The sequence below is a fragment of the Pteropus medius genome, unplaced genomic scaffold, assembly GCF_902729225.1.
Source record: "Pteropus medius unplaced genomic scaffold, Ma_sr-lr_union100, whole genome shotgun sequence".
Taxonomy (NCBI): Eukaryota; Metazoa; Chordata; class Mammalia; order Chiroptera; family Pteropodidae; genus Pteropus; species Pteropus medius.
Genome location: NW_024350924.1, coordinates 11,074,487 through 11,098,715, shown reverse-complemented (window position 1 = coordinate 11,098,715; position 24,229 = coordinate 11,074,487). Strand labels below are relative to the sequence as shown.

Genomic DNA, 24,229 nt, shown 5'->3' with positions numbered 1-24,229 from the left:
GAAATTTTAAAAGTACTTCCTGTTAGTTGAATGAAGCCATCAACTGTAAACTACACACTGATTTCTCACACGTTAAAATGTGAAAAAACAATGTGCAACTTAGAATTGATGGAATACATAATTTCTAATTCATCCTCCCTCCCTATTCCTTTTGCCACCACCTTACTTCAGTTTCTCATCATTATTACGACAAACTTTCTAATAACCGAACTGATCTCTGCTTCCAGTTTCACCATCCATCAATGCAGGTTCCAGACAGCCGGGATTTATCCACTGATACACTTTCCCCTTTGTGCGAAGGTCTACGTATAAAGATATTCTTTGCAACACTATTTCCAATAAAAGTGTGGAAATATCCCAAAAGTCCATTAATATGGGCCTGGCTAAATAAATTATGTTACCTCCATCCAAAGGAATTGCACCTAACTATTAAAAAACACACAAGGACCTTCTACAGTTCATTTACAACTATCTCCAAGATATAAAATGAAACACACAAGATACAATGGGTCTAGCAAGTAACTATGTATGTAGAAAAAAAGACAAACGAGCATATACTTTATATTCATAGAGAATACCCCTGGGAACACAGACAAGAAACTGCCAACAGTGATGGGCTATGGGAGGAAGGAAGCCAAGCGGGCAAGAGAGACAAGGGCAGTCAAAACGGAGTTGTTTGTTTGTTTGTTTGTTTTTAATTGTATACCTTTTTGGAATTTGACTTGGGCAAGTATTTACATATGCAAAATAATACATTAAAAATTAAAAAGAAAATACCCCACTGCTGCAACATTCACGTCCTTCCTCAAGACTGTAAATATCTTGAACGTAGACAGTGGGCTATTCACGTGGAGCTGAAAATGCCCATTTACAAACGTGTCCCCCAGACCACAAGCTCCGTGAGCACGGCGGCCTGGTACCTCAACGCCAACCTGCTGTTCAGCGGGCATACATTAAATATCCCTACTGGACACATGAATACTAACCAGAACCTCCTTTTTAAAACCATGCCCATCCAGGCCTCGGCCCCCCGCCCATGCTCCAAATTACCTGCTTCTCTCTCCTATCAGTTACCCCCAAATATTTTGGAGTCCCCTAGTAACACCAAGCAATGATCTAAGATGTGAAGGTCCACACCGTGTGAACCAAGTCTACCTGCTCTAAGTCTATTTTACAGTCTTAAACAATCCCAGCCAGGGCTCTTTATTACATCTACCCTTTCAAGTTTGACCTTATCTCACTAATATGAAGATGCTGGTGAAAAGAGGAATATCAGATGATGAAATCTGTCCCACCTTAGGTGCTAAAGATGGTCCCCTCTCAAATCCACATGTCAGAATTCTCGTTCCTTTCAGAGGGTGCTACAGCTGAAAAGAACACAGAATCTGGACAGACATCAGTTCAAACTCTACCTCAAAAACGAACTGGGTGATAACCTTGAAAATTATTATATGACAATGAGCCTTTATTTCCATATCTTAAAATGAACATAATGGCTCAAAAGGCTTTTAGAAGGAATAATTTGTTTCGTATCTGCTTGTACCTGTTGAGAGAGCAAATTAAATACTAAGTCACTGACAGTAGTTGTTTTCTCCCAGTTTTCATTCTAAGCTAGTACCTATCAAGTAAGAGGAGAGAATGTCATCTAATTAAATTAATCTAAATTAACGTATGTATAAAAGTTTCTTCCTCTTTAACTCTGGCCTCTGAAAATGGGGAGAAAAAGGGCTTTATGATTCTTAGCTCCTCCCAGCCCAGAACTCCCTTGCTCTGTTCTGGCTCCTAACATCTAGGAGGCCGTGAGACATCTAGGCTACCGAAACATCAGAGGCCCAAACACTCCGGAACCCTCGTCTTCAAGGAAGTCTGAGAGCTCCAAGCCAACTGGTTTCTTTTCAGCTGCCTCGCAAACGTCTGGTCTGCCTGTGGTAATGCTAAATACAGAGATTACGTGAGTTGTTTAACTGCTTATATTTAATAACTATGCAGAATAATAACTATGCTCATATTACCTAATCGGCAAAATGTTTTAAAAAGTTGATTATAACCAAAACTCTAGTCATGCATATCACAGATGTTGGTTAATCACCCAGCCGAGCTGTTTGCTCATGAATTTAAAAAACTTTTCGTACTATTCCTTCCATCTAAAATGACTTTAGTCTTCTCTCATTTGTTCGAAATCTCATCTCAAAACCCAAATCAAATCCCTAGTCCTTAATGAAAGCTCGTGAAACCACTTCCATCCCTCTTTGCTTTGAGCTCGTACTGCTCTTGTATTTAATATCATGCAGTGTTTCACACAATAGCTTTTCCTTGGTTAGCTTGCAAATTCTTTGAAAACAGAATTATATCTTTTATTTCTCTATATATTTGTTGACTGCCTGTCTGTCTTAGTCTAACTTGAGACTCCCCCCACCCCCGCAAAAAAACAGATTATTCCTTTTCATCTTCAGTGAGTATTACCAGCACAGGACAATGATTTATTATTTACATCAATAAAGGGAAATACAAATGTAGCTGATGCAAACAAATTAATTCCTAAAACATTTCCATTGAACATTTAGAATATATCATATTGGTTCTTTTAACAAATCTACCTCGGAAATTATATGCTTAAGCTTATATCACGATAATCTATCTCACTCCCCACACCTTACAGTTCTCTAACAGACAAGGGAGAGAGATGCTGCAAAGAGCAGGAAAGAATAACTTGTGAGAAAACAATCTATTAACCAGGGTATCATCTGACATTCCCACATCGATGCCGCCACCACCACCAACAAAGCACCTGAGACCAGGGGTTGTAAAATTATACATTTACAAAAAACTTAGAAGAATTAGTTTCCATAAAACTTACATAAATGTCAGCCAATCAGTTGTCATAGCCAGATACTGTACCCCGACCTTTTTCTTCATCTATCTAATAAGTAAAGAAGACTTTCAAGAAGCAGTTACAGGACGGCCTGGGTGCAGTAGTTCCCCAATTCTGGCCTTGGCCTGTGACGAAATTTCCACTGGTTTGCAGAGAAATGAGAAAAATAAGGACATAGCAGCTTATTTTTCCTCAAGCAAATGTATCCACGTTAAAGGTTTGTTCTATATTATCTTCTCTCTGTTTTTCTGGTAATTAAAACACCTTTACGAAATGATGGTAACACGTTTACTGCCCTTAACTGACAACAGAAACAATGCTCTTTCAGCACCCTTAGTTTTTATTTTCTTAGACTGACTGGCCCATGTCCAGAGAACTAGTCCAATGGGTCTCCTCTGACCCTGACTCACTGTGAGCTACCAAAACAAGTGCATATTTACAGACTGCTCAGTCTGCTTTTTAAAGTCACTCATTTGACTTGTGTTTTAACTATGCTGGGAAAATTCCTTTCTTGAGATTATATGGACGGACCCATGATCTGTGGCTCACAAAATTCAAGTAGCAGAGGTAGTATGTAAAGATGATATTTTATTTATCCCAAGAATGCAAGGGTGACTTTGCCTTAAAAACCTATAAATATCATTCACTATATTTACAGAAAAAGTCTTGATAAAATTCAGTGTTCATGTAAATGGATATTGTTAGCAAATAATTTCCCTTGCTAGAAATAAAAAAGCATCACATGACCCAATAAAGAAGTTTTAAATACAAAGAGTGAAATACTGTAAGAGAAGACTATCATACGTATATATTATATGTATTATAGAAGACTATCATATCATATAATATATATATAATATATGTATCGGTTCTTCCAAATTGATCACTAGTTTCAAAACAATTCCATTCAAAATCCTAACAGAATATATTAAGGACTCTGACAAGCTGATTCTCCACCTTATACGAAATACAAAGGCCTAAGAGTAACAAGACTGAGATGCAGGAATTTGGCCTTCCAGAAACCACAACATCACACGACAAACTATGGAACTTGCGCAGGTAGAGCCCAACTGACCAGTGGAACCAAACGGAGAGCCCGTACACAGAGCTGGGTGTTAGCTGAGATTTACGACATGTAGCATTGCGGATTCCTGGGGAAAAGGAGAAAACTATTCGTTAACTTGGACAGGGACAACTGTGTTTCTAAATAGGAAAAAATAAAAATGAACTATATGTCATACACAAAAAATCAATTCTGAATGGAATAAAGACAAATACGAAAAGGGGAACCAAACAAAAGCTTTTCAGCAGGAAAAAAAAACCAAAACAGGAGAACATCTTTATCACCTTAAGGCAGGGAAAGGGTTCCTAAACCAGTGTGCTAACCACGATACACATGCAAATCCAGTATTATTAAAATCAGAAACTTCTCTTCGTCCAAAAGACACCACAGAGTGCAAACACATACTTCAAACTGGAGGAGAAGCTCTTTGTAACTTCTACTGGGGGCAAAAGACACAGACAGGCATTTCAAAGAACGGGAATCCTTGAATAACCATAAAAAAATGTTTCATTAATAATCAGGAAAAAGCAAGTTAAGATCACAACGAGAGAGCATTTACCTCCTAGACTGGCAAAAAAAATTGAGAGAGCTCATAATAAAATGAGACAATCCCAGGACTCGCTTGCTCTGTTCTGGCTCCAACACCTAGAAAGCCCATGACACATTAAAATGAGACATTAGTTTTGACATGTAGTATTCTTATCTTTGTTCAGTGCTTTGTATTTTAAATTTTCCATTCTGAGTTCTTCTCTGACCCATGAGTTATTTGGAAATGCATATTTCATTATCTAAACAAAATGGGACTTTTTAATTTTGTTATTAACTTCTGAGTTAATAGTACTATGGCTAAGGAACTTGACTCTATGATACAGAGCATCTGAAATTATATTAAATTAATAAAGTTATGGCTTCTTGTGGGATGAAAACAAACTGTATTAATCTTGCATTAGGGGCCAGTGTCTATCATTAATTGGTTTAAATATTCCTTTTTTTCTGTTCAAAAAGATTGTATATTTCCTCGTTTTAGGGCACGGGGTTCCCTCTATAAGTGAATTCACTGAATCGGATTTTGTAAAAACTTTTCAGTTTAAACTACCAATAATTAAGAGCTATGTTTTAACTCTTCCACTAGAATGGAGCTGATCAATTCTTTTAGTATGCAAACGTTTGCTTTACATATTGATGCTATTTTATTAGGTGCATACAAATTTAGAACTGTTGTGTCTTGGCGCACTACACTTTTTGTCATTTTAAGGAACTTCTTGATCTCTAGCAATGTTTTTGTCTTAAAGTCTCATTTGTTAATCAATCAGCTGCCACAGTGGTGTGATTTTGATTGTTTTTGGTTAGCCTTCTCCCTTTAACTTTTCCATTTTAGATATGTCTCTATATCTAGTTAAGACTTTTGTTTTTAATAAAATGGATCATCTATGTCTTTTAATTTGCACGATTATATTGACATTTGATAGTGACTGATATATTTGAACTTGTTTTATACTTGCTCTCATTCTTCCGTGTCACATTTCTTACTCTGTGCTTTTTACTTGCCTTGCTTTTTCTACGTGTCCTGCTTCTCCATTCTCCTTTCATGTCTCTTTGGGAAAGTTTTTTGGTTTTTAATTGTTTTCCCTTTCTAAGTGGCTGGAAGTTACATATTCTATTTCTAGTCATTTAGTAGCTACTCTTGAAATTTTACCACAAAGACACACACACACACACACACACACACACACACACTTCAAGTTAAACATGTCTCTCCTGAAAAAAATACAAGGATCTCAGAATACTTTCATTTCAAATCAATCTCTTTTGACCTACAGTGTTATCCAGATTTTAGTTCTGACTTTCTAAAAAAATTCCGCAAATTAAACATCATTTTATACAGATAATATGCATTTAGATTTACTCTCATGGTTACCAATTCATGTGCTCAGCAGAGCACTTTATTTCTCAGACCTTCCTCCTGGGATTATTTTCCTTCTTCCTTAAGTATGTACGTATGGGTGGGTGTGTGTGTGGGGGGGTGTCCTTAAGAAGGTCACAAAGTGAAGATCTGTTGGTTTCTAGCTTTTGCCTTGCTGGAAACATCTTCATTTTGCCCTTGTTCTTAAAAAATAGCCTTGCCAGGTATACAATGTACAGATTGACAGTTGTTTTTTCTGCACTTTGAATATTTTACTCCAATGCATCCTGGATGCCATTGTTGCTATCAGTCTGTCATTCCTTTACAAGCTACCTATCTGTTCTCTCTGGCTGTTTTTAAAGGCTTCTCTTTGTCTTTGGTATTTTTTAGTTTAACTACAAAGTATGTAGACACTTTTTAAAATTTTTATTTCGCCTCCTTAATATACATTCTGCTTCCTGCATAGTCACGTCTTTCATTAATTCTTCAAATTTCTCAGTCAGTATTCTTTCAAATACTGCTTCCATTCTCTCACTCTGGGACTTCAATCACACATATATATATATGTTAGAGTCATTATTCTATCATTTCCATCTGCTTCTCTCTTGGCTTACATACTGGGAAATTACTTGGGATCTGTCCTTCATTTCACTGATTGATCCATTGAGCTTTTAATTTCAACAATTATATTTTTCATTTCTAATGTTTCACTTTGGTTCTTTTACAAATCTACATAACCACATCTGAGAGTCTTTTGTTTCTTGCTATATTTTAGATTCCGTCTTTTATTAATTTAAACATTTTATACACGATTGTTTTATATTTTGTATCTTATCATTTCAATAGTTTAAGTCTTTAGGGGTTTGTTTCTACCAAATCTCATTCATAGTAGCTATTTCCTTGTGTTTTGTAACTCTTTTATTGTGAGCCTGTATTTTGTTGAATTTTATCTGTGGGAAGTGAGAGCGCCTAATCAGAAAAAGCTTTCAAAACGAATCTGCATTTGCTCTGACAAAGGGCAATACTGACCTTGATCCAATTTAGCATCCTTCTCAGAGGGCTCTTTCACTTGCTGTGGGCCAAAGCCTTAGTCTCCCACTAGTGCTATTATGGGCATTTGCCTTTAGGGCAACCTTGCCTTGTCCGTTAGCTTACAGCTAGCTCATTGCTCCTGTTCCAGCTGATTCTTCACTTTCGTAAGTGAGAATAGACCCTTAGAGAGCTCTCTTACTTTTTGGCATACCAGTAATGTACTAAAATTTTGCTTGCAAGTTTCCCTGTAGACGACCTTCAAATAATTTACATATTTTACATACTGTCCCCTTGAGGAGGTAGAACCTAACTCCCCACTCCTTAAGTGTGTACTGTGCAGTGACTTCTTTCCAAAGTGTACAGTAAGATAAAGGGAAGAAAAGGGCACCTTTACAATAAAGAAACCTGACGAATACTACTTAAGCCAGGTGATCAAGGTTAGCATTATCACTGGTAAGTCAGGTTGCTAGGATACCCTTGATATGATGTGATGAGACTAGCGCTTTGCCTGTGTCCTTCTTCCCAGGAAACTAACTCAACTAGTCATGAACAAAACATCAGACAAACCCACGCTGAGGGACATTCTACAAAATACCTGATCAGTACTCCTCAAACCTATTAAGTCCAAAGTAGCCTAGAGAGACATGATGACCAAATGTAACATGGAGTTTTGAATGGGATCCTGGGACAGAAAAGACATTAGGCAAAAATCAAAGAAATCCACAGACAAAGGATAGACTCTACTAATGTGAGACGGTAACTGGGCGCCAGGTACACGAGAACTCTATATTCTCTCAACTTTTCTGTAAATCTAAAGCTATTCTACAATTAAAAGTTATTTTAAAAAATTGTTTGTTGCAATTTTTGCCAGATGTGTTCTATTTTTAGTGGATGGATCCTGCAAAATGGCTAGTCTGCCATATCACCAGAAGCAGAAGGCATCCTGCTCACCTTCTGCCCAGCACAATCGTGCTCCTTCTCAGAACCAGGCTCCACTGAAACTCCTCGGGCAAACTTTCTCTTCCCTTAGCTTCCGAGAAGTCACTTCGTTCTGATCCACGCCTCTACCCAGGACACCCTTTCTTCTGCTTAAGCCCTGAAACCCTGGTGTTCTCTGACTGTCCCTAGTCTCTTCTCACTCACAACACTATCCCTTGAAGCGCTCAGCGATTAACTACCAAACGCTTCAATCCCCGAGTCTACAGCTCTAGACCAGAGCTCCCTCCCGAACACAGCACAGTGTTTATGAACATATTTAAGTCAGTGGACCTAGGTTCAAAGCCCGACACCTATTTCCAGCTGCACGACCCTTTCAAACACGCTTTCCTCATCTATACAATGGGATAATAATAGTATATACCTATCAAAAGTTGCTGTCCAAATCACATGACATAATACATGTAAAATTCCTTGACAGCATCGAATATACAACTGTCAACAGTATTAGCCAATATTAGGATTGTAAGCGTAATGTAAATGGCTAATTATTTCCTTACTAAACAACTCTTCTCAGATGCTCTCTAGACACTCCAACTCCATATGCTCAAACCTATTTCATCATTCATCTCTTCCTCCCAAATTCCATCACCCAAGGCAGAATCCATAGACTCCAACTTCCAAGCTTTCATCGAACTTCTCCCCCAACATCCAACTGATCAGCAAGTTCCATCAAATTCCACTTTCTAAACAGAGAGCACCCTTACTTTTTAGCTTCCCTAGTAACACATTAGAATTATGCTTGTAAGCTTCTGCCTTCCTCACTACCACTACACTAACTCGAACCTTGGTCATTTGGGGAGATTATCATAATGCCCTCTCGTAACATTTCCCTTAAACATGTCATTAGTTTTAGTAACCATAATACCAGTTTCAGGTACTGCAGTTTACAGTGCTATTTTAAAGACCAAAATACAATACTTTTGTTGGCATAATACAAAAGCAGCTCTGTTCATCTTTCTGGGTTAGCTTTATCTCTTCCCTACCTGCTCACCCACCGCCATTCCTCTTTCATTGCAAACTCCTTGCCCCGTTTACTACCATTTGCTGCCCAGCTCAGGAAACCCCTGACTCACTCCCCTCGACCCTCGTTGCCTCCCACTTACAGCGTAAGTCTGCACCTAAGGGAGAAAAAAAACTTGTAATAAAGGCCCTCTCCCGGGGGGTGGAAAGAAAAGATCTAGACCTCCATTAGGGAAATCTTCCCCAAGTTAGCCAAGGAAAAACGTCAAAACTTCAGCAATTTTGAACTACTGAACAGAGACAGATGGCTCTGAAAGCACTGGTCAGAGGAGTTAAAATATGGCAAGAAGATACTGAAGTTCAACCCGACCAGCTACATCACACGTGACAGTTACGAGGGTGCCTCAGGCAAAAAAAAAAATCGAAGTCAAAAAGCGGCAAAGCCAGGAGCAGCTGGTTTATATCAGAATGGTAATCTATGTTCAACATTTATTTTTATAAATTCATATTTTGCTTCATGTTTTAGAACGATTATGACTTTAAAAATATGAAATATATTCTCATAATTGACCCTGTGGATTTGATTTTGTTTTTTAATTCTAAAGTTTTCAATAAAACCCAAAATTATACTAACATCAGTATCACGAAAAATAATCTTGGTCCAGTGTTACAATCATTGCTGTGTAGTTGTTAGCTTTAATGCCTACACAGTTACTTTCTTTTTAACATACTTTTCCCTTCTTATGTCTTAAAAACCATGCCTCTTATTCCTCCCCACTGTCTTTTCCATCCTTGGCCGTGCGCACCTCTGCTCGCCATTTCCTGCTCCTGGTTCCTTCGCAACGGTTTATGTTTGGGATCCTTCCTTTGCCTGCTTTGCATCTTTCTGAACAACTGTTTCCTCCACGAAGCCTTTCTCACAACATGCAAATATAAATTGGTTCTGTTCTTTAATTGGGGGTTTCCGAGAAAAACTTCCATAATGAAGCACCCCAAAGCATGTTCCTTGCAATACTGATCAAATGAGATAACCAGAAAAGAAACAGATTCCACAGGGTCAAGTGATTCTGGAAAACGCTGACTATCCTATCTCCCACCCAGCCTGGAAATTCATGAAGCGTTTTATTAAAGGTACTAAGTCCGGCAGCACAAAACGAGGTTTAACTCTAATTTGGTAGCTCCCAAACTACACATCACCACTTTCGGGGACATGCTGTTGTACAAAGTACACAGTCACCTGTTTATTTTTATTCATTGCTATGTTTTATTTTCTCTGTATCTTATCCACGCTTGTCGGGTCACACATATGTGCTGCCCTCGTGGAGATCTGAGAAACCAGAGAGAATGGACACATATCCTTAACCTAAGCTGACACTACGCAGAGCATATATATGTTTATGGAAAACCTATAAATGGATTTCAAAAGCTCTTCATTTTTCTATGATCAGGTTTTTTAAGTCCATTAAAACAAAGTGAAATGGATCTTCCAAAATGTATGTCTTAATATGAAATTTTATTTTAAAAAACATCTTTAATTTAAATTTTAACAATTTAAATAAGAATGTGATTAATATTTGGCCGTTATTATTCCAACTTCAATTTTTTAGAAACCTTTCTTTCTGATATTCATTTAAAAAACCCAGCAATACTAAAGATATTGCTGTACCTTTGAAATCCCTTGAGATGCATTTTCTCATTAGCGTAACTATAAAAACATATGAAAAATTATTACATTCTATGCATTTCCAGAACTGCAAGATGTTGCTATATGAATAGGTACTTAAAAAATCAAAATAGGTAAACAATTTTCAAATTAATATATTCTCCCGGCATTCATTAGTATTAATAAGAAGGACTAAAAAATCCATGTTCATTCCTTTGGATTATTAACCTTAAAATTTCTACTATAGTATGCAGGATTAACTGGAAGAATTTAAAACTTTAGTAGACAGGCCTGCTTGAAACATGATATAATAAAATGTATACATACCATAACTGCGTTTAAAAATGACAAGTTACCATTTGCTGAGCTTTCTAAATAGTAGGTAGTGAGCGAAGCACTTTATAGGAATTATCTTTTTAAAATATCACCAGCAATCAAATAAGGTGGGCTGTACTATTATTACCCACCACTTAAAGGCTTTACTAGGTTAAGTAGCAATTATACTGCCTACTGAAGTCCAAAGTCCACGTTCTTTGCCAATCAACCACTACACAATATTGTGCACCCTCATACGTAGGTAAATCCAACAAAACTGTGTAACTTTCATAGCAGCAATTCTCGAAGTGTGGTTTGGATCAGATTTAAGAAAGAGACAATAATTACGGACTTTCTATGTTTTAGACCATCTTCAAGGTGCCGAGGATTTGTTTTGTTTTGAGGCGGACAAAACAAACTCCCTGCTATCGTGAGCTTACGTTCCAACTGGGGGTGATCTCATAATGAGAAAAGGTGTGAAAAAAATAAAACAGGGCGATGTGCTAACAGAATGAGGGACAGGGAGAACAGGGTGGACTCTATGGCTGGGACGACAGGGCTCAGCCTCTAAGACGACATCTGAGCTAAGGCCTGAAAGACAAGGACATTAAGGCAAAATTTTCACATAACGTAGTAGTTTATAAAATACAGAGTTTTACACAGAGCAGGCACTCAAAGATTTCTAAATTCATCTTCTGAATTCTGTATCTTTGGATATAAAAACACACTACAAAAGAAATTTTAAATCAGTAGTTGGTAGTTGGTCATGGGGATGAGGAGCATGGCAGAGGGAATGCAGTTAGCATTAATACGATGGCGAGGTGGAGGGCCAGGGGAGGGAGGGAGCAATTGGGAGGATCGTTTTATGAACATTATAGATGTCTAACCAATGTACTGTATATTTTAAACTAATTTAAATCAATTTTTTAAAAAAAAAGAAATTTTAATAACTCAGGTAACTGAGTTACTCAGTCGTTACTCAGGTAACGACTGCCTCCTGGTCACAGATCATCATTTTTAAATTATGCATCATGCTACAGTTGTAAAACTATCATGATAGTAAAGGGAACACAAAGCACCACTGGATCCGTTCTGGCCTTTTTAAAATTAAACGTGGTAAGTTATAATTCCTAATATTAAAGGATCTTGTTTACCTCTAACAGTGCAACTTTTACTAAAGGGTAATAAAGAAACTCACTCTCACTCGTGGCCACCAAAGAACCATACCGGGAAGGTAAGCGAAACTGTTCACCAGAGACTGAGGTGGAGGGAGGAAGAGAGACGAGGGAAAGATAAAAGCCACAACCAAAACGCGAACCCAGCATACTGCACGTTTCATTTCTTTCATCAAAGAGCCTCTATTTCAGTTTCTAAGAAGAGAATAAAAAGAATGAGGTATTTTTTAAACTGTCTTTATCTCAGCCAGAAAAACTTGAATGTTCCAAAGCACAGATGGAATTGTTGCCTTTTTCCAAAAGCAGTAACTGGGTTCTACGACTTTCTCTACAAGACGTGCCTTCCTCCGGCGTTGTTTCGATCTGTGGGGACAGTGAAATTTGAAAGCAATGCAAAACACCAACTACTTTTTGTTTCCTTGATGAGAAACTCAAGTCAAGCTGGTCTGTACAAGTATTAAATTTCTGAGTAATTTTTACAAGGGTCTCTGAGTTTCTTCTACACTCTAAAAAAGCCTCATTGTCTCGTTATTTCTCAGACAGTTGAAATTTTAAAACTAACTTACATATCCTCTTTGGACTTTTAAAAGTACTGCTATAAAACAATAAACACTTGGGAAAAGTGAAAAAAAATAATCACAACTGATTGACAAAAGCCTAGGAAGAAAAGGAGTTTGGATGTATATATTATTTATCAGTTTATGAAAGACAGGAAGCCAAATCACTAACAATAAAATCAGTAACCTTCCACTCCTTCAGAAATCACACACATACATACACTCACTCCTTCTCTACAGACAAAAGTAATTTTGGGATGGCCTGTTAGAGCAAATTTTAATATTAGTATTTTTCCACTGCCAATGAAATTTTCCTTTCAAGACTATTTCCACACCACAGAACCATTTGAAGTTTGTCAGTATTGTTTCACACTTTGAGGTATGGGAATAGTTTTTGCTACATAATTTATTTAGCTTACTGTGAGATGTATAGCGAACTTATACCTAACATACTATTTCAAATCCACCAAGGGCCATGTATATAATATCACCCTTCTGCATTTGAGACAAAACAGTTAAATGAAGAACATAACAACGGCCTGTAAAGTCTCATAATACAAATAAAAAGGATCATTTCGTTTATACCGTTGTAATAAGTATATGTTATAATTAATGCAGTTCCATGTTTTGTTACACTGTCAGGAAACATGGAAAATACCTGCATCTCTCTGAACCGAGGACAACGGAAAGAAGGTGACCCAGGCATCCAAAGGGGAGGGAGAGGGCCGATCACGCGATGATTTTACAGTTGGGAATTATAACAGAGCTAACGCCTACCTAACCAGAAGTGCCATTAAGCCTAAACCAAGAGGAGAAACATGCAAAAGGCTGAAATAGATTTATTACTTCTTTAGGGAGTTGAGATAGTTCACCTTGAACTTCAAAAAGAACACATCAGACCAAGTAAGCAGAAAGGGGTATCTAAAATACCGGAATGGCCCAGAGCCTTCTCTCTCGACCTCTTCTCTCCCTAATCACGCTGATGACACTTACTTCTCTATCCATCCCTAGTGCAGTCGTGCGCTGCATAAGGACGTTCTGGTCAGTTCGGTCGGTGACAGCACCAATATACAAAGGCGGTCTCACAAGATTAAAATGGAGCTGAAAACTTCCTATCGCCTAGGGCCATCGCCCGGATGCCCCGTATCTTGGAAGCACCACATACTTCTCATCTGTGGTGATGCTGGTGTAAACAAACCTCTTGCGCTGCCAGCTGTACAAACGTGTAGCACACACAATTACTTGTAGTACGTAACACCTGAAAATGATGACAAACGACCACGTGACCGGTTTACGTATTTACTATACTCTTTATTGTTATTTTAGAATGAACCCTCTCTACATATTAAAAGAAAGTTTGCTGTAAACAGTATGTCATGTTACGCCTGCAGCAGCCTCAGACATCTTGATTTCCGTGTCTTGATTGCATCATTTTTTTTCTCGTGCCTGATTTCGTCTCGTGTCGTTTTATAAATGTAGTGTCGCCTACGTGTACAGCGTTTATAAAGTCTTCAGCAGAGCAGTTGCATCCCAGCCATGTCACATCCACTCACCACTCACTCGTGGACTCACCCCGAGCGACCACCAGTCCTGCAGGCTCCCTTCATGGTAAGAAGTATCGTTTTTTATCTTTTATACTGTATTTTTACTGAACCTTTTCTGTGTTTAGAAGTGCTTAGATACACAAATACTCACCACTGTTACAGCTGCCTGTCATATTCAGTATTCGGTACAGAAACGTGCTGACAGGCTTGTCACCAGGAGCCACCCCACCCAGCCCAGCGTGTAGTGGGCTAGACCGTCCGGGTGTGTAAGTGCGCTCTTGATGTTCACGTAACGACGGGATGGCCTAACAAGGCATTTCTCAGAATGTGTCCCTGTTAAGAGCGGACTGACTGTACATCTCTTCCAGGCTGGTGGTGCTAAAGACAACCTACACACTGAACAGACACCCTGGGGTGCCCGCAGCGCAACTCTGGGAATGCACGAAAACGAATGACTTGTACACTTAGCGAGCGAAGTTTATATTTGTGAATTAGATCTCAGTAAAGATTTTTTAAATGTAGACAATCCAAACCTAACATATTCAAAACTAAATTTCTGATCTTCCTCCCCATATCTGTTCGCCTTACAACCTTCCCCATATCAGTAACTGTCAACTTTCTAATCATTCATGCAAAAAAAGTCATTTTTGATTACTCTTCTCCCTTACCCCACATTTAATCCATCTAGAAATCTGGTAGAATCTACCTTCAAAAGAGATCCAGAAGTTACCTCTTATCACTTCCACTGGCCACAATCTGGTCCAAGCCAGCAACACTCACCCCAGGATTATTCCCACAGCCACCTAACTGGTGTCTGGGTTTCTGTAGCAACCAGAAAGCCCTTTTAAAAACAAATCCGTTCACACCACTCCTCTGCTCAAATGGCTCCTCTTCTCATTCAGAATAAAAGTCAAAGTCCTTACAATGCCTATAAAACTCTGCGACCTGCCCTCCCGGCCATCGCCCACCATAATCCGAGTTCATCCCCTAACCCTCACCCTAACTACCCCTTTCCGGCCATGAAAACTTTCTTGCTGTTCCTTAAACTCACCAGGCACACTCTAACCTCGAGAGCTTTATATTTTTCTGTTTTCTTTGTCTTAGAACATTCTCCTCTCACTCTCGTACCTATAATATTACTAATACCTCACCCCCCTGCTCAAATGTCACCTTCTCAGCGAGACCTCCCCTTACCACCTGACTTAAAACTACAAACGCCCACAATACTGTATCCCCTTCCCTGCACTTCTAATATCTTACCTCCTAATATAGTTAATGTTTTACTCATTAACTCTATTTGTTGTGTGTCTCCCCTTTCTAGAAGCTCCGTGGGGGCGAAAAATTTTCTCCATTTTTTTTTTCACCTGCTGTATCCCCAGTGCCTGGCACAGCAGGTATTCAATAAATATTTGCTAAAAGAACTGAATGGGAACTAGGGACTTATAAGCAAAATTCACCTTGGAACTCAGAAACTGTACCTGGTCCACCTATATTACTCATTTGTACCCATATGATATGCAATTTAAAATCTTTAGGCCTATGGCAGTACTGTTATATTCTATATGTTAAACGCATATAACATATGTTATACGCATACAGAGTATAACAGTACTGCCGTAGGCCTAAAGATTTTAAATTGCATATCATATGGGTACAAAAAAAGCCTACGTATTTCCTACAAAAGACGGATTAGAAAGTAAACAAAGGAATAGCTATATTTCAGAGGCCAAAGCTGCAGAAAATGGTCCTAGACCCTCAGATTTGTGGAGTGACAAATACGAGAGCAGACTACACTCCCCACTGACCAGTGCTGAAACCCAAACTTTTTGCCACCAAAAAAACCCATTTATTATTTAATCTAAATGTACCTCACATTTAGAGATTTTTATCTGGTAGACAGCTTTAATAACTAATATGTTCGACTTGTTTTCTCATTTTTTATTAATCGAAAACATAAATAAATGCTTATCAGAACTTCGAATCCACACAAGATAATGTTTTGCTACAGAAAGCAAAAACTAAAACAAACACAAACCACTAAGATTTAAAATCTCAACAATTTAATTACCCTATATGGCCTAATCTGGAATAAATAAGGTTATCAAAGGTTTTCCGCACTGCAGAAAATCTTTTATAAATAGGAAAGGCTGTAGTTTAGTGGCTCTGCATCAAGGCCTGGCTCGAATCCTGGCTCCACCACTTACCACCTCTGTAACCACGGGCAAAGGGGTCGACCTCTCAGTGTCTCTGTTTTCTCGCCCGCACAATGGGGATAATAATGATACCTACCTCCAAGAGTTGTGAGGATTTACTGAATTAATATGAGCAAAATGCTTGGCACAGTGCCTGATACACTTGATAAATGTTAGCTATAAGATTATTACCATCTCTGTGGTCCAGCAAAAAACGACAAGGAGAAAATTCTGAGATGCTCTAAATTAAATTATGGGGCCAGAGAGTGAGAGAAAGAGACAGAACTGTTTGCGGCTGGCTGCGGGCCAACTAACAAAAGACTGCTCACATTCTTTCTATGTTTGTTGGAATTTTGGATTAATTTCCAGGTGGCTATTTCCGCAGATTATCCCAGCCAGGCACCATCAAACTCCAGGAGCCTCTCCTTCTTGTTTACACGTGGGCTTTCCTGACACCTGCCCACCACCAACCTGCAGAAGCGGACATTGCTTCTGCGACTCTGTGCCTATCCCAGAGCTGGCCCCGCTTCACTTTCTCCCACCCCTTTGCCTATATTTCAGTTTGCAACTTTCTCCCCTTTCGCTACCCGATGTGTGCAGATGCTTGCAAACTCCAGAGACGATGGACATGTTTTCTTTCCTACAAGTGGGTGGTTTAGATTCAGTGCCCCAGACCGATCTTTATTGGCTAGCAATGGCCCAACAAACACTTTCTTTTAAAAGACTTTTAGCTGTTGAGAGTTAAAATTTTTTTGTTTAACACCATCTTCATAGTCCAGCTAAGGATCCTGAGACCCAAACTGAGAAACCATTGCCACAGATCAAAAATGGTAATTACACTTTGCAAATTCTCTGCAAAAAAATTAATCCTATACAAAGAGATTTTTTTTTAAGTCCATGTTTACATAACAGTCTCTCTTATGGAAAAAAATACCAGATTTTACTGAGATTTGCTTCAAATGGGGAAGAAGAGGGGAAGGAAAGGGAATAGAAGAAAAAAGACAGACTATTAAACTGATAACTACTGAAGTAGGGTGATCAGAAGAAGGAGGGGCATCATACTTTCTGAACCTCGTGCATTTTTAAAGTTTGTACCAAAAACAGCTCAAGGGAAATCTTAACAGATTTTCTGCTCTACAAATGATTCTACTTTCCTATATTCTCCTTTTCTTCAAAAACTCACTTGAATTCTCATACCACCTTCTATAAGACAAAACATTCAATGGCGGAAACCACACTACATGGAGATATCATGAACACAGTATTTTCCATTTTGTCCTCCTAGTTCTTCAGAGCACTAGCTAATTCACTAGAGAGAGGCAGGTCCAATTCATCTGCCCCAGACTGGGAATATAATTTCCAGCACTATACCCAAAACAAAATTCAGGATCTTAAGACTCTCTCTTTCTGCATCATCATCGTTGACACAACAAATAATCTAATGTTTTCCATATGCCAAGAGGTATGCTGAAATACATGTATTACCTTCTTAAATCTAGGCAACGATCCTGAGAGGTTATTATCTCTATTTACAGATCAGAAATTGAAGCTCACAATTTAAGTACTATGCATAGAGTCACCCAGGTGTTAGGTGATGGAATTAAGGTCTGAACCTCGGTCTAATTCTAAAGTCTGTATTTTTCTTTTCCATATCGATTCTCATTTTGTATTAAAAATGGGAGGAACGAATAAAGTATAGAAACGATAATCTGGTCAAACTGCATGCACGTCAAGTCCATTTAAGAGCTACACCCTGAACCTGCTGACAACCATAACCATGATTTCTTTTGCTAAATTATAAATGTTTTTTTCTGATAAACAAATTTAAACAATTCAAGTTCTTGATTAACTATTTCACAAAATTATGTTGGCAAATATTTACTGATCGCTTACTGTGTGACAAACACTGTTCAGCTGCTTGAGGATATAGCAGCAAAGAAGACACAGCCCTGTCATCTAGTGGGAGAAGACAATAAACACGTGAACGATTAAATAAGGTAATTTTCTATACAGAAAATAAAGTGACGTGATAGAAAGCAACTGAAGAACCCGCTTGAAATACGGTCATTAGGGAAGGCCTTTCTGAGGAGGTATATCTGAGCTTGGATCTAAATGATAAGGAGATAGGATTGGAGAAGCTTGAGAGGGGGCAGGCAGGGCAGGTAGTGTAGGAACTTGTGGGCCATCGTGAAAGAAGTGTCGATCTTAACCCTGTTGCAATGGGATATCCCTGACGAATTTGAAAGCACAGGAATGACATCTGTTTATGCTACAGAAGATCTTCAAAAAATGATGGTAATGAATGCTTCAGTCAAACAAATTAAAAGAAGCCTAAATAAAACCAGTAGGACCCATCCATGGAATATATCTTCGGGAAGCCTACCTGCCTTCTCTGAATTATGTCCTTTAAAGTGAACAAAAGTTTCTTAATAAACATTAAGAAACAAAGGACAAAATGAAAATCTCTCTCGAAGAGCTAACACAGTTACTTGAATTCGCACTAAGGTCTACGTAAAAATTACCGAATGGACGACAGAAAAAAACAAAAAAAAGGAGAAGCAAAATTGGGACCAGAAAGATGGACAGAAAGCCTGGGAATGCCAAAAACACCTACTTCACAGATTTCCCTAAAGCTGACTTAGAAACTAAACTCAAATTAAAATAATTCTAACTCTAAAGAAATAAGAAATTAAATGAAAATGAGGCTCAATGCATAAACTATTTTTACTGTATCCCTCACTAGTATCCTGGATATTTCTCTCAAAAGGCTTTACTTACAATGAGATAGATGATGTTCATTAAATGTACAGCTGACCCTCGAACGAGAGTTTGAATTGTGTGGGTCCACTGATGTGAATTTTTTTCAATATGTACAGTATTGTATTTGCTCTTATGATTTTAATAACATTTTCTTTTCTCTAGCTCACTTTATTGTAAGAATACAGTATATAATACATTAATATATTTAACATACAATATGTGTGTTTGTAGTTTATGTTATTGGTAAGGCTCTCAGTCAACAGGAGGCTATTAATAGTTAAGTTTTGGGGGACACGAATTTTTGACTGCTCAGGGGTTGACATCCCTAAACCCTGCGTTGTTCAAGGGTCAAATGTAAATATAAATCAACTACAAATTATCCTTAACCATTTTACGAAGTTAAGTTCCATTCCACTAGGAGAAAAAAATTCAGATTTTTACAAAGTCAAAAGCATTTAACTTTATAAACTATACATAATGCACTTCGAATGAAATCGTCTTCCTAAAGCAATCATTTTTGCCTTCTCAAGATATCAACAAGGAAAATAAACCCAAGCACAATATCAACAATAGCAGACAGGAAAATTCTGGCTACAGTATATCTCTCCACTGCTGACTAGAAAAAAAATATTGTAATTGTCATTGGTAATCCCACAAGGCAGGGATGAGGACCAACTTATTCTTGCAAATGATGTAACCATATAGTTAAAAGTTAAAGCACCAGAGCTCAAAGGCAGAAAATGTTAAATGCTTGAATAACTTAGTAAAAATGTTTTAAAAGAAGGAGAACGTGTTTAAGGAAAATATGTCCTCAAGCTCACGTGAGCACGCTACCACTGGTGAACCAAGTACATTAAAGAATATATAATCTTAAAATTGTTTATTTTACAAAGTAAATGTGGCCAATGTTATCTGATATGGCCGAGTCAAATCCTAACTCCATCATTTTACTGTGTAACCTTAAGCAACTTACTTAACCCTTCTGAGCCTTAGTTTCCCCATCTGTAAAATCAATCATTAAAAAAATCTACTTCTTAGGGTTATTTTAAGGTATAATGAGGTCCATATATTGCAAATGACAATAAAGGGCTGGGCACATAGCACATACTTAACACGTAAGGGTCATCAAAGACCCTGTTATCATATTTGATTTCTTATGTTCTAATTTTACCTCTTGGAAAGAAAGTAACTTTGATCTATTGGTAAAATAGGCAAATCCATCTCGGTTCCAAATCTTTTCAGCATACGTTATTCAAAGAGCCACAAAGCATCTCTTCCCACAACTTTATATAGATGGTTTAAAGCTTGGGGCCTATGATTTTGCAACTTTTAACCAACTGTTCCCTAACAGGTAAACACAAATCAAAACAGTACAGAGGCAAAGGCAGAAGTGAAATAAGAATAACTGACTGGATGATGGCTATCACAGGTGACAAGCCACGGACAAGAAGCAACAAAAGACCTAAAATCCAAACACTGATGGATTTTGGGTCAACCCTCTTCTCAGCAGGAAGCATCAGCGAATTTCCACACTTCCTCCTGAAAGATTTGAAATCTCTGGCAAATAATCCATGCTTCCTGACAGTTTACTAGACCTCTTCGCTGTAGTAAAGCAGCGAAGTGGGAAAACTCCCCAATGAAGACAGAAAAAAAGTAGTAGTAACGGAGCGGGTAGCGGAGTACTATATAATCAAAAAGCACATTTTTGATTTCCTGTTTTGATTATTACCTATGAAACCAAACTCAATTCCTTATAAAAGTATTTCAAGTGCTTAAAAAGTAGCCGGATATATATATTTTTCATTTTAAAGTACTATTGATAATACCGACTACAGTTATTTCCGGTCAGTCTCAAGAAGCCTATATTTCATTGCAGCAAACACAGGTAGTCTCAAGAAGCCTCCCAGGTAGGTGGTCGCCTCGTTCAATGTGGAGCTCATGTTACTTAACATTCATCCAAATAGGGCCCTCCTTATCTACACATCGCAAGTTTTAGGTCCGTAGAAAATAGTGTGATCCAACGTATTCCAGCTAAATAGGTGGATTTACTCCTGCTTAGACCGGAGCTTGTCTATGATCAGGAAAACCAGAAATCATTAACACGTCAAGGCCTATATAAGAAACAAACGGACGAGACAATTTCCGTGAAGGTCCGGTTAAGTCGACAGCACCTTACAAGGCTCAGAAATGATATAACGTGTAAACCTCTAAAGATCTGGGGGCCAACGGCCCAAGGTCACGCCAAGTCAGTGGCTAAAACATCCAAGAAATGAGGCTTCCTGCAATTGGGAAAAGCCTGGCTAGGAATGGAGTCCGGGTTTGGGAACACTCGGGTCAAAGCTTTAACGTGAACCACCCCAACCGAACGCAGCGGCTCCAGGGGAAAACCCCAAGCGATCCGGACAGTATTTCCTCCCATTCCCCCCAGCCTTCCCTTCCCCTGGGCACCCCCAACACTCACATCTCCGGAGCCACTTCATCCAATGGTAGACGATAGTAGTGTGGTGTTTCTTGTTCTCTATACACCAAGACGACAGGCCTTGAATAGATTCCATGGTGTTAGTTACCGACTGGAATTTTCGATCCAACGAGGACTCCAGAGCCCCTGCCGAAGAGGCCGACGAGGAGGAGGCCTTACTGCTGCCTCCGCCGCCGCCGGCCGCCATCTTCCCGGTTTGCACAAGCGCTGCTGCTCCTCTGGCGGCGGCGGCGGCGGCGGCGGCGGCGGCGGCGGGAGCGGGCAAAACAATCACTGCGAGTGCGTGAAAGCCGGAGGTGGGGAGGGAGGCCAGGGGGTGGGGATGGTGCACGCGCTAGGCTCCTCTGGAGGTAGGACCGGCGGACCAGCTGCTGGGCGCGCTGGCGGCTCCTACACGCTGCAAGGAGGGGCTGCGGCTTGCGAAGGTTTATCAGAATTGTTCAGGGGGTTGTGTTTAAACCAGTCAGTAATCAGGGAAGAATTACGCAGACAACAGGTCCTGCAAAGCCTTTCGAAAACGCCTGGCCCCCAAACGAATGGTTTGATACTCTTCGGCTTCTCTACGCTAAGGCCCTTCCCCACTCCTGTAAGGCCGGGCTTTAATATCTTAAATCTAATACTACCCGACTGCTGCCCCTTCGGTTGCAGAAATCTTTTTCTCGCCTTTAGATCTTCTAGGACAGAAAAGGCCCAAGGATACCTAGTCAGGATTTTTTTTTGCAACGCAATAGCAGCAAAGGGACAGCAACAGTATCGCGCACGCGCCGCTTGGCCCCGCCCCCCGCTTCCTTCTCAACCTAGAGAGCAGAGGGAGGTGTCATGGCGGGGCGATCCGACCAATCAAAGGAGAAGAACGAGAAGCGCGCGCAGGAGCCCGCAGGCCCCTAGCGCCGAGGAGGCGCTTCGATTAGTTGTGCGCCTGCGCGGCACATCAGCGTGTAGCGGGTCGGGAGGGGAGACGCGGAGGGGGGTTGAGGGAGTTGGTCAAACTAAGGAAGGTTGGGGGAGGGGCTCCGCCGCCGCCCCGCCCTTTGAGGTCTCTCACTTGTGCCTACGCAGCTCACATAACAGGGCCGGCAAACTACCACCGCTCAGCGGCCACTGTCACTGTCTGGCGGCTGCAGCCGCCGCCGCCGCCGCCAACTCCTCGGGGCAGCGACGCACGACGCTGTGGCTGGCCGCCATCTTGCAGTGCCCCTGGTAGCTGCGCATGCGCCAGTTCCAGCGAGCCATTCACTACGCAGACTCCCAGACCAAACAATATTTTACACTCCCCTTGGACGATACCATTCATAGCTGCTTGAGTGTTTGGATTATAGGAAGAGGAAGTAAACGAGGTGAAACGGAGATTCCCCCGTAAAATTTTCGAGACGAGGAAAGGTTAAAGGGCATGATACGGTCTCACCTTTGCCACGATCTCACAATCGCATAATACATTATAATTTACAAGAGCCTTAGGTATATATTGTATTGATCAGCTCAACCTAGATTAACTATTCCATCTGCCTATGTAAATGCTCTGGGCAGATTTAGAGTCTTCTATGGCCTACTGAACATACGCGATTATTATATTTTAATTATTTTATGTCTCCCCAGTAGACTCAGATTTCTTGAGGCAGGGAATCTGTTTTGTCAAGCTCATCTCTGGTAATTCAACAAAAAAGCTGTTGAACGTGTTGAACCAAGTACTTGTACAGAAGTTGGAAAGTAACAACAAAACGGACAAAAATTCCGTCCCTCTGGGGCTTAGTGTCGGGAGACCATAAGCAAATATATATCAAGGAGTAATAAGTTCTATTAAGTATGAAGCAGGGTATGAGAGATAGAGGGTATGGTGTGGGTGATGCTGTATGGGCATGGGAATGGTGGTTTGTTGAATCGGGAAGGCTTTTGGAAGGAAGTGACACTTTATATCTTGTTAAATAAAAATTTTAACTTCCATGGCCGAAAGTCTTTTCAAAAGAAAGGATTTATTAGGCAATTACTAGCGGAAAAAAAAAAAAAAGACGACCCGGTTTTGGGGCGTGAAGTCTAAACCATCAGTAACATAGCTAGGTAGGAAAGACACATGTCCATCGTCCTGGGGTTTTGCGGGTGTTTTTATACATCAAGTAGGGAGGTGAAAGATGTAAAGAGTTTGAAAGAGTTTGCCTTAGCTATAGCCGAGGGCATGGGCACAGCAGGGTCCATAAAGCTCATATGTAAACAAGTAGTGGAGGCTCCTGGGGTTCAACATAGCCTGGCTATTCTCTTTTTAAATAATCTGGAAATAGCCCCCTGGAAGTTAATTCATAATTCCAAAATACGCTAAGGAGTGAGAGCAGTCTTTCGCTGGTATTGCATTGCAGTTGTTAATTGATTAACCCCTTTTTGTCTCTTCCTTCCATCCTCTGGCCTGCTGTAATTTAATTAGGACATCTCAGAATTTTTTCTTTGTCAATCTGTTGAGAACAAAGTAACCAAGCAAGGGACAGAAGAACATGCTGGCAGAAGGAACAGCAAGTGCAGAGGCCCTAAAATAGGAATGTCTTGACATATTAGAGGAAGAACAAGGAGGCCAGTGAGGCTGGAGAAGAGTAAGAGAGGGGACAAGTGGTAAAACATGAGGTCTGAGAAGTGAAGGGAGTGACTTCACGTGGAGCCTCACCCGCCACTGTAAGGATATTAGTTAGCTTTTAACTCTGAGAGGGGAGCCTTTTAAAACAGAATTTTAAG

At 39.7% G+C, this 24,229-nt stretch overlaps 1 protein-coding gene across 5 annotated transcripts in view; it reads right to left on the bottom strand.

Annotated features, from left to right (window-relative positions):
* The window catches only part of RPRD2 (regulation of nuclear pre-mRNA domain containing 2), a 63,767-nt gene extending 41,063 nt beyond the window's left edge, over positions 1 to 22,704 (bottom strand). Inside the window, exons 1-2 of one of the 5 annotated variants that reach the window (XM_039841510.1) lie at positions 14,298 to 14,302; positions 13,202 to 13,205 (exon numbers count right to left, since the gene is read on the bottom strand). Coding sequence is in view for 4 of the 5 variants with exons in the window: in XM_039841509.1 (XP_039697443.1) it covers positions 21,497 to 21,701 (205 nt within the window). In the remaining variant the exon portion in view is untranslated. Of the gene's footprint in view, positions 1 to 13,201; positions 13,206 to 14,297; positions 14,303 to 21,496 lie in introns of those variants that run through there. The other 4 variants (XM_039841509.1, XM_039841512.1, XM_039841511.1 and 1 more) reach the window with 4 other exon arrangements.
* Between the last annotated feature and the right edge of the window lie 1,525 nt (positions 22,705 to 24,229).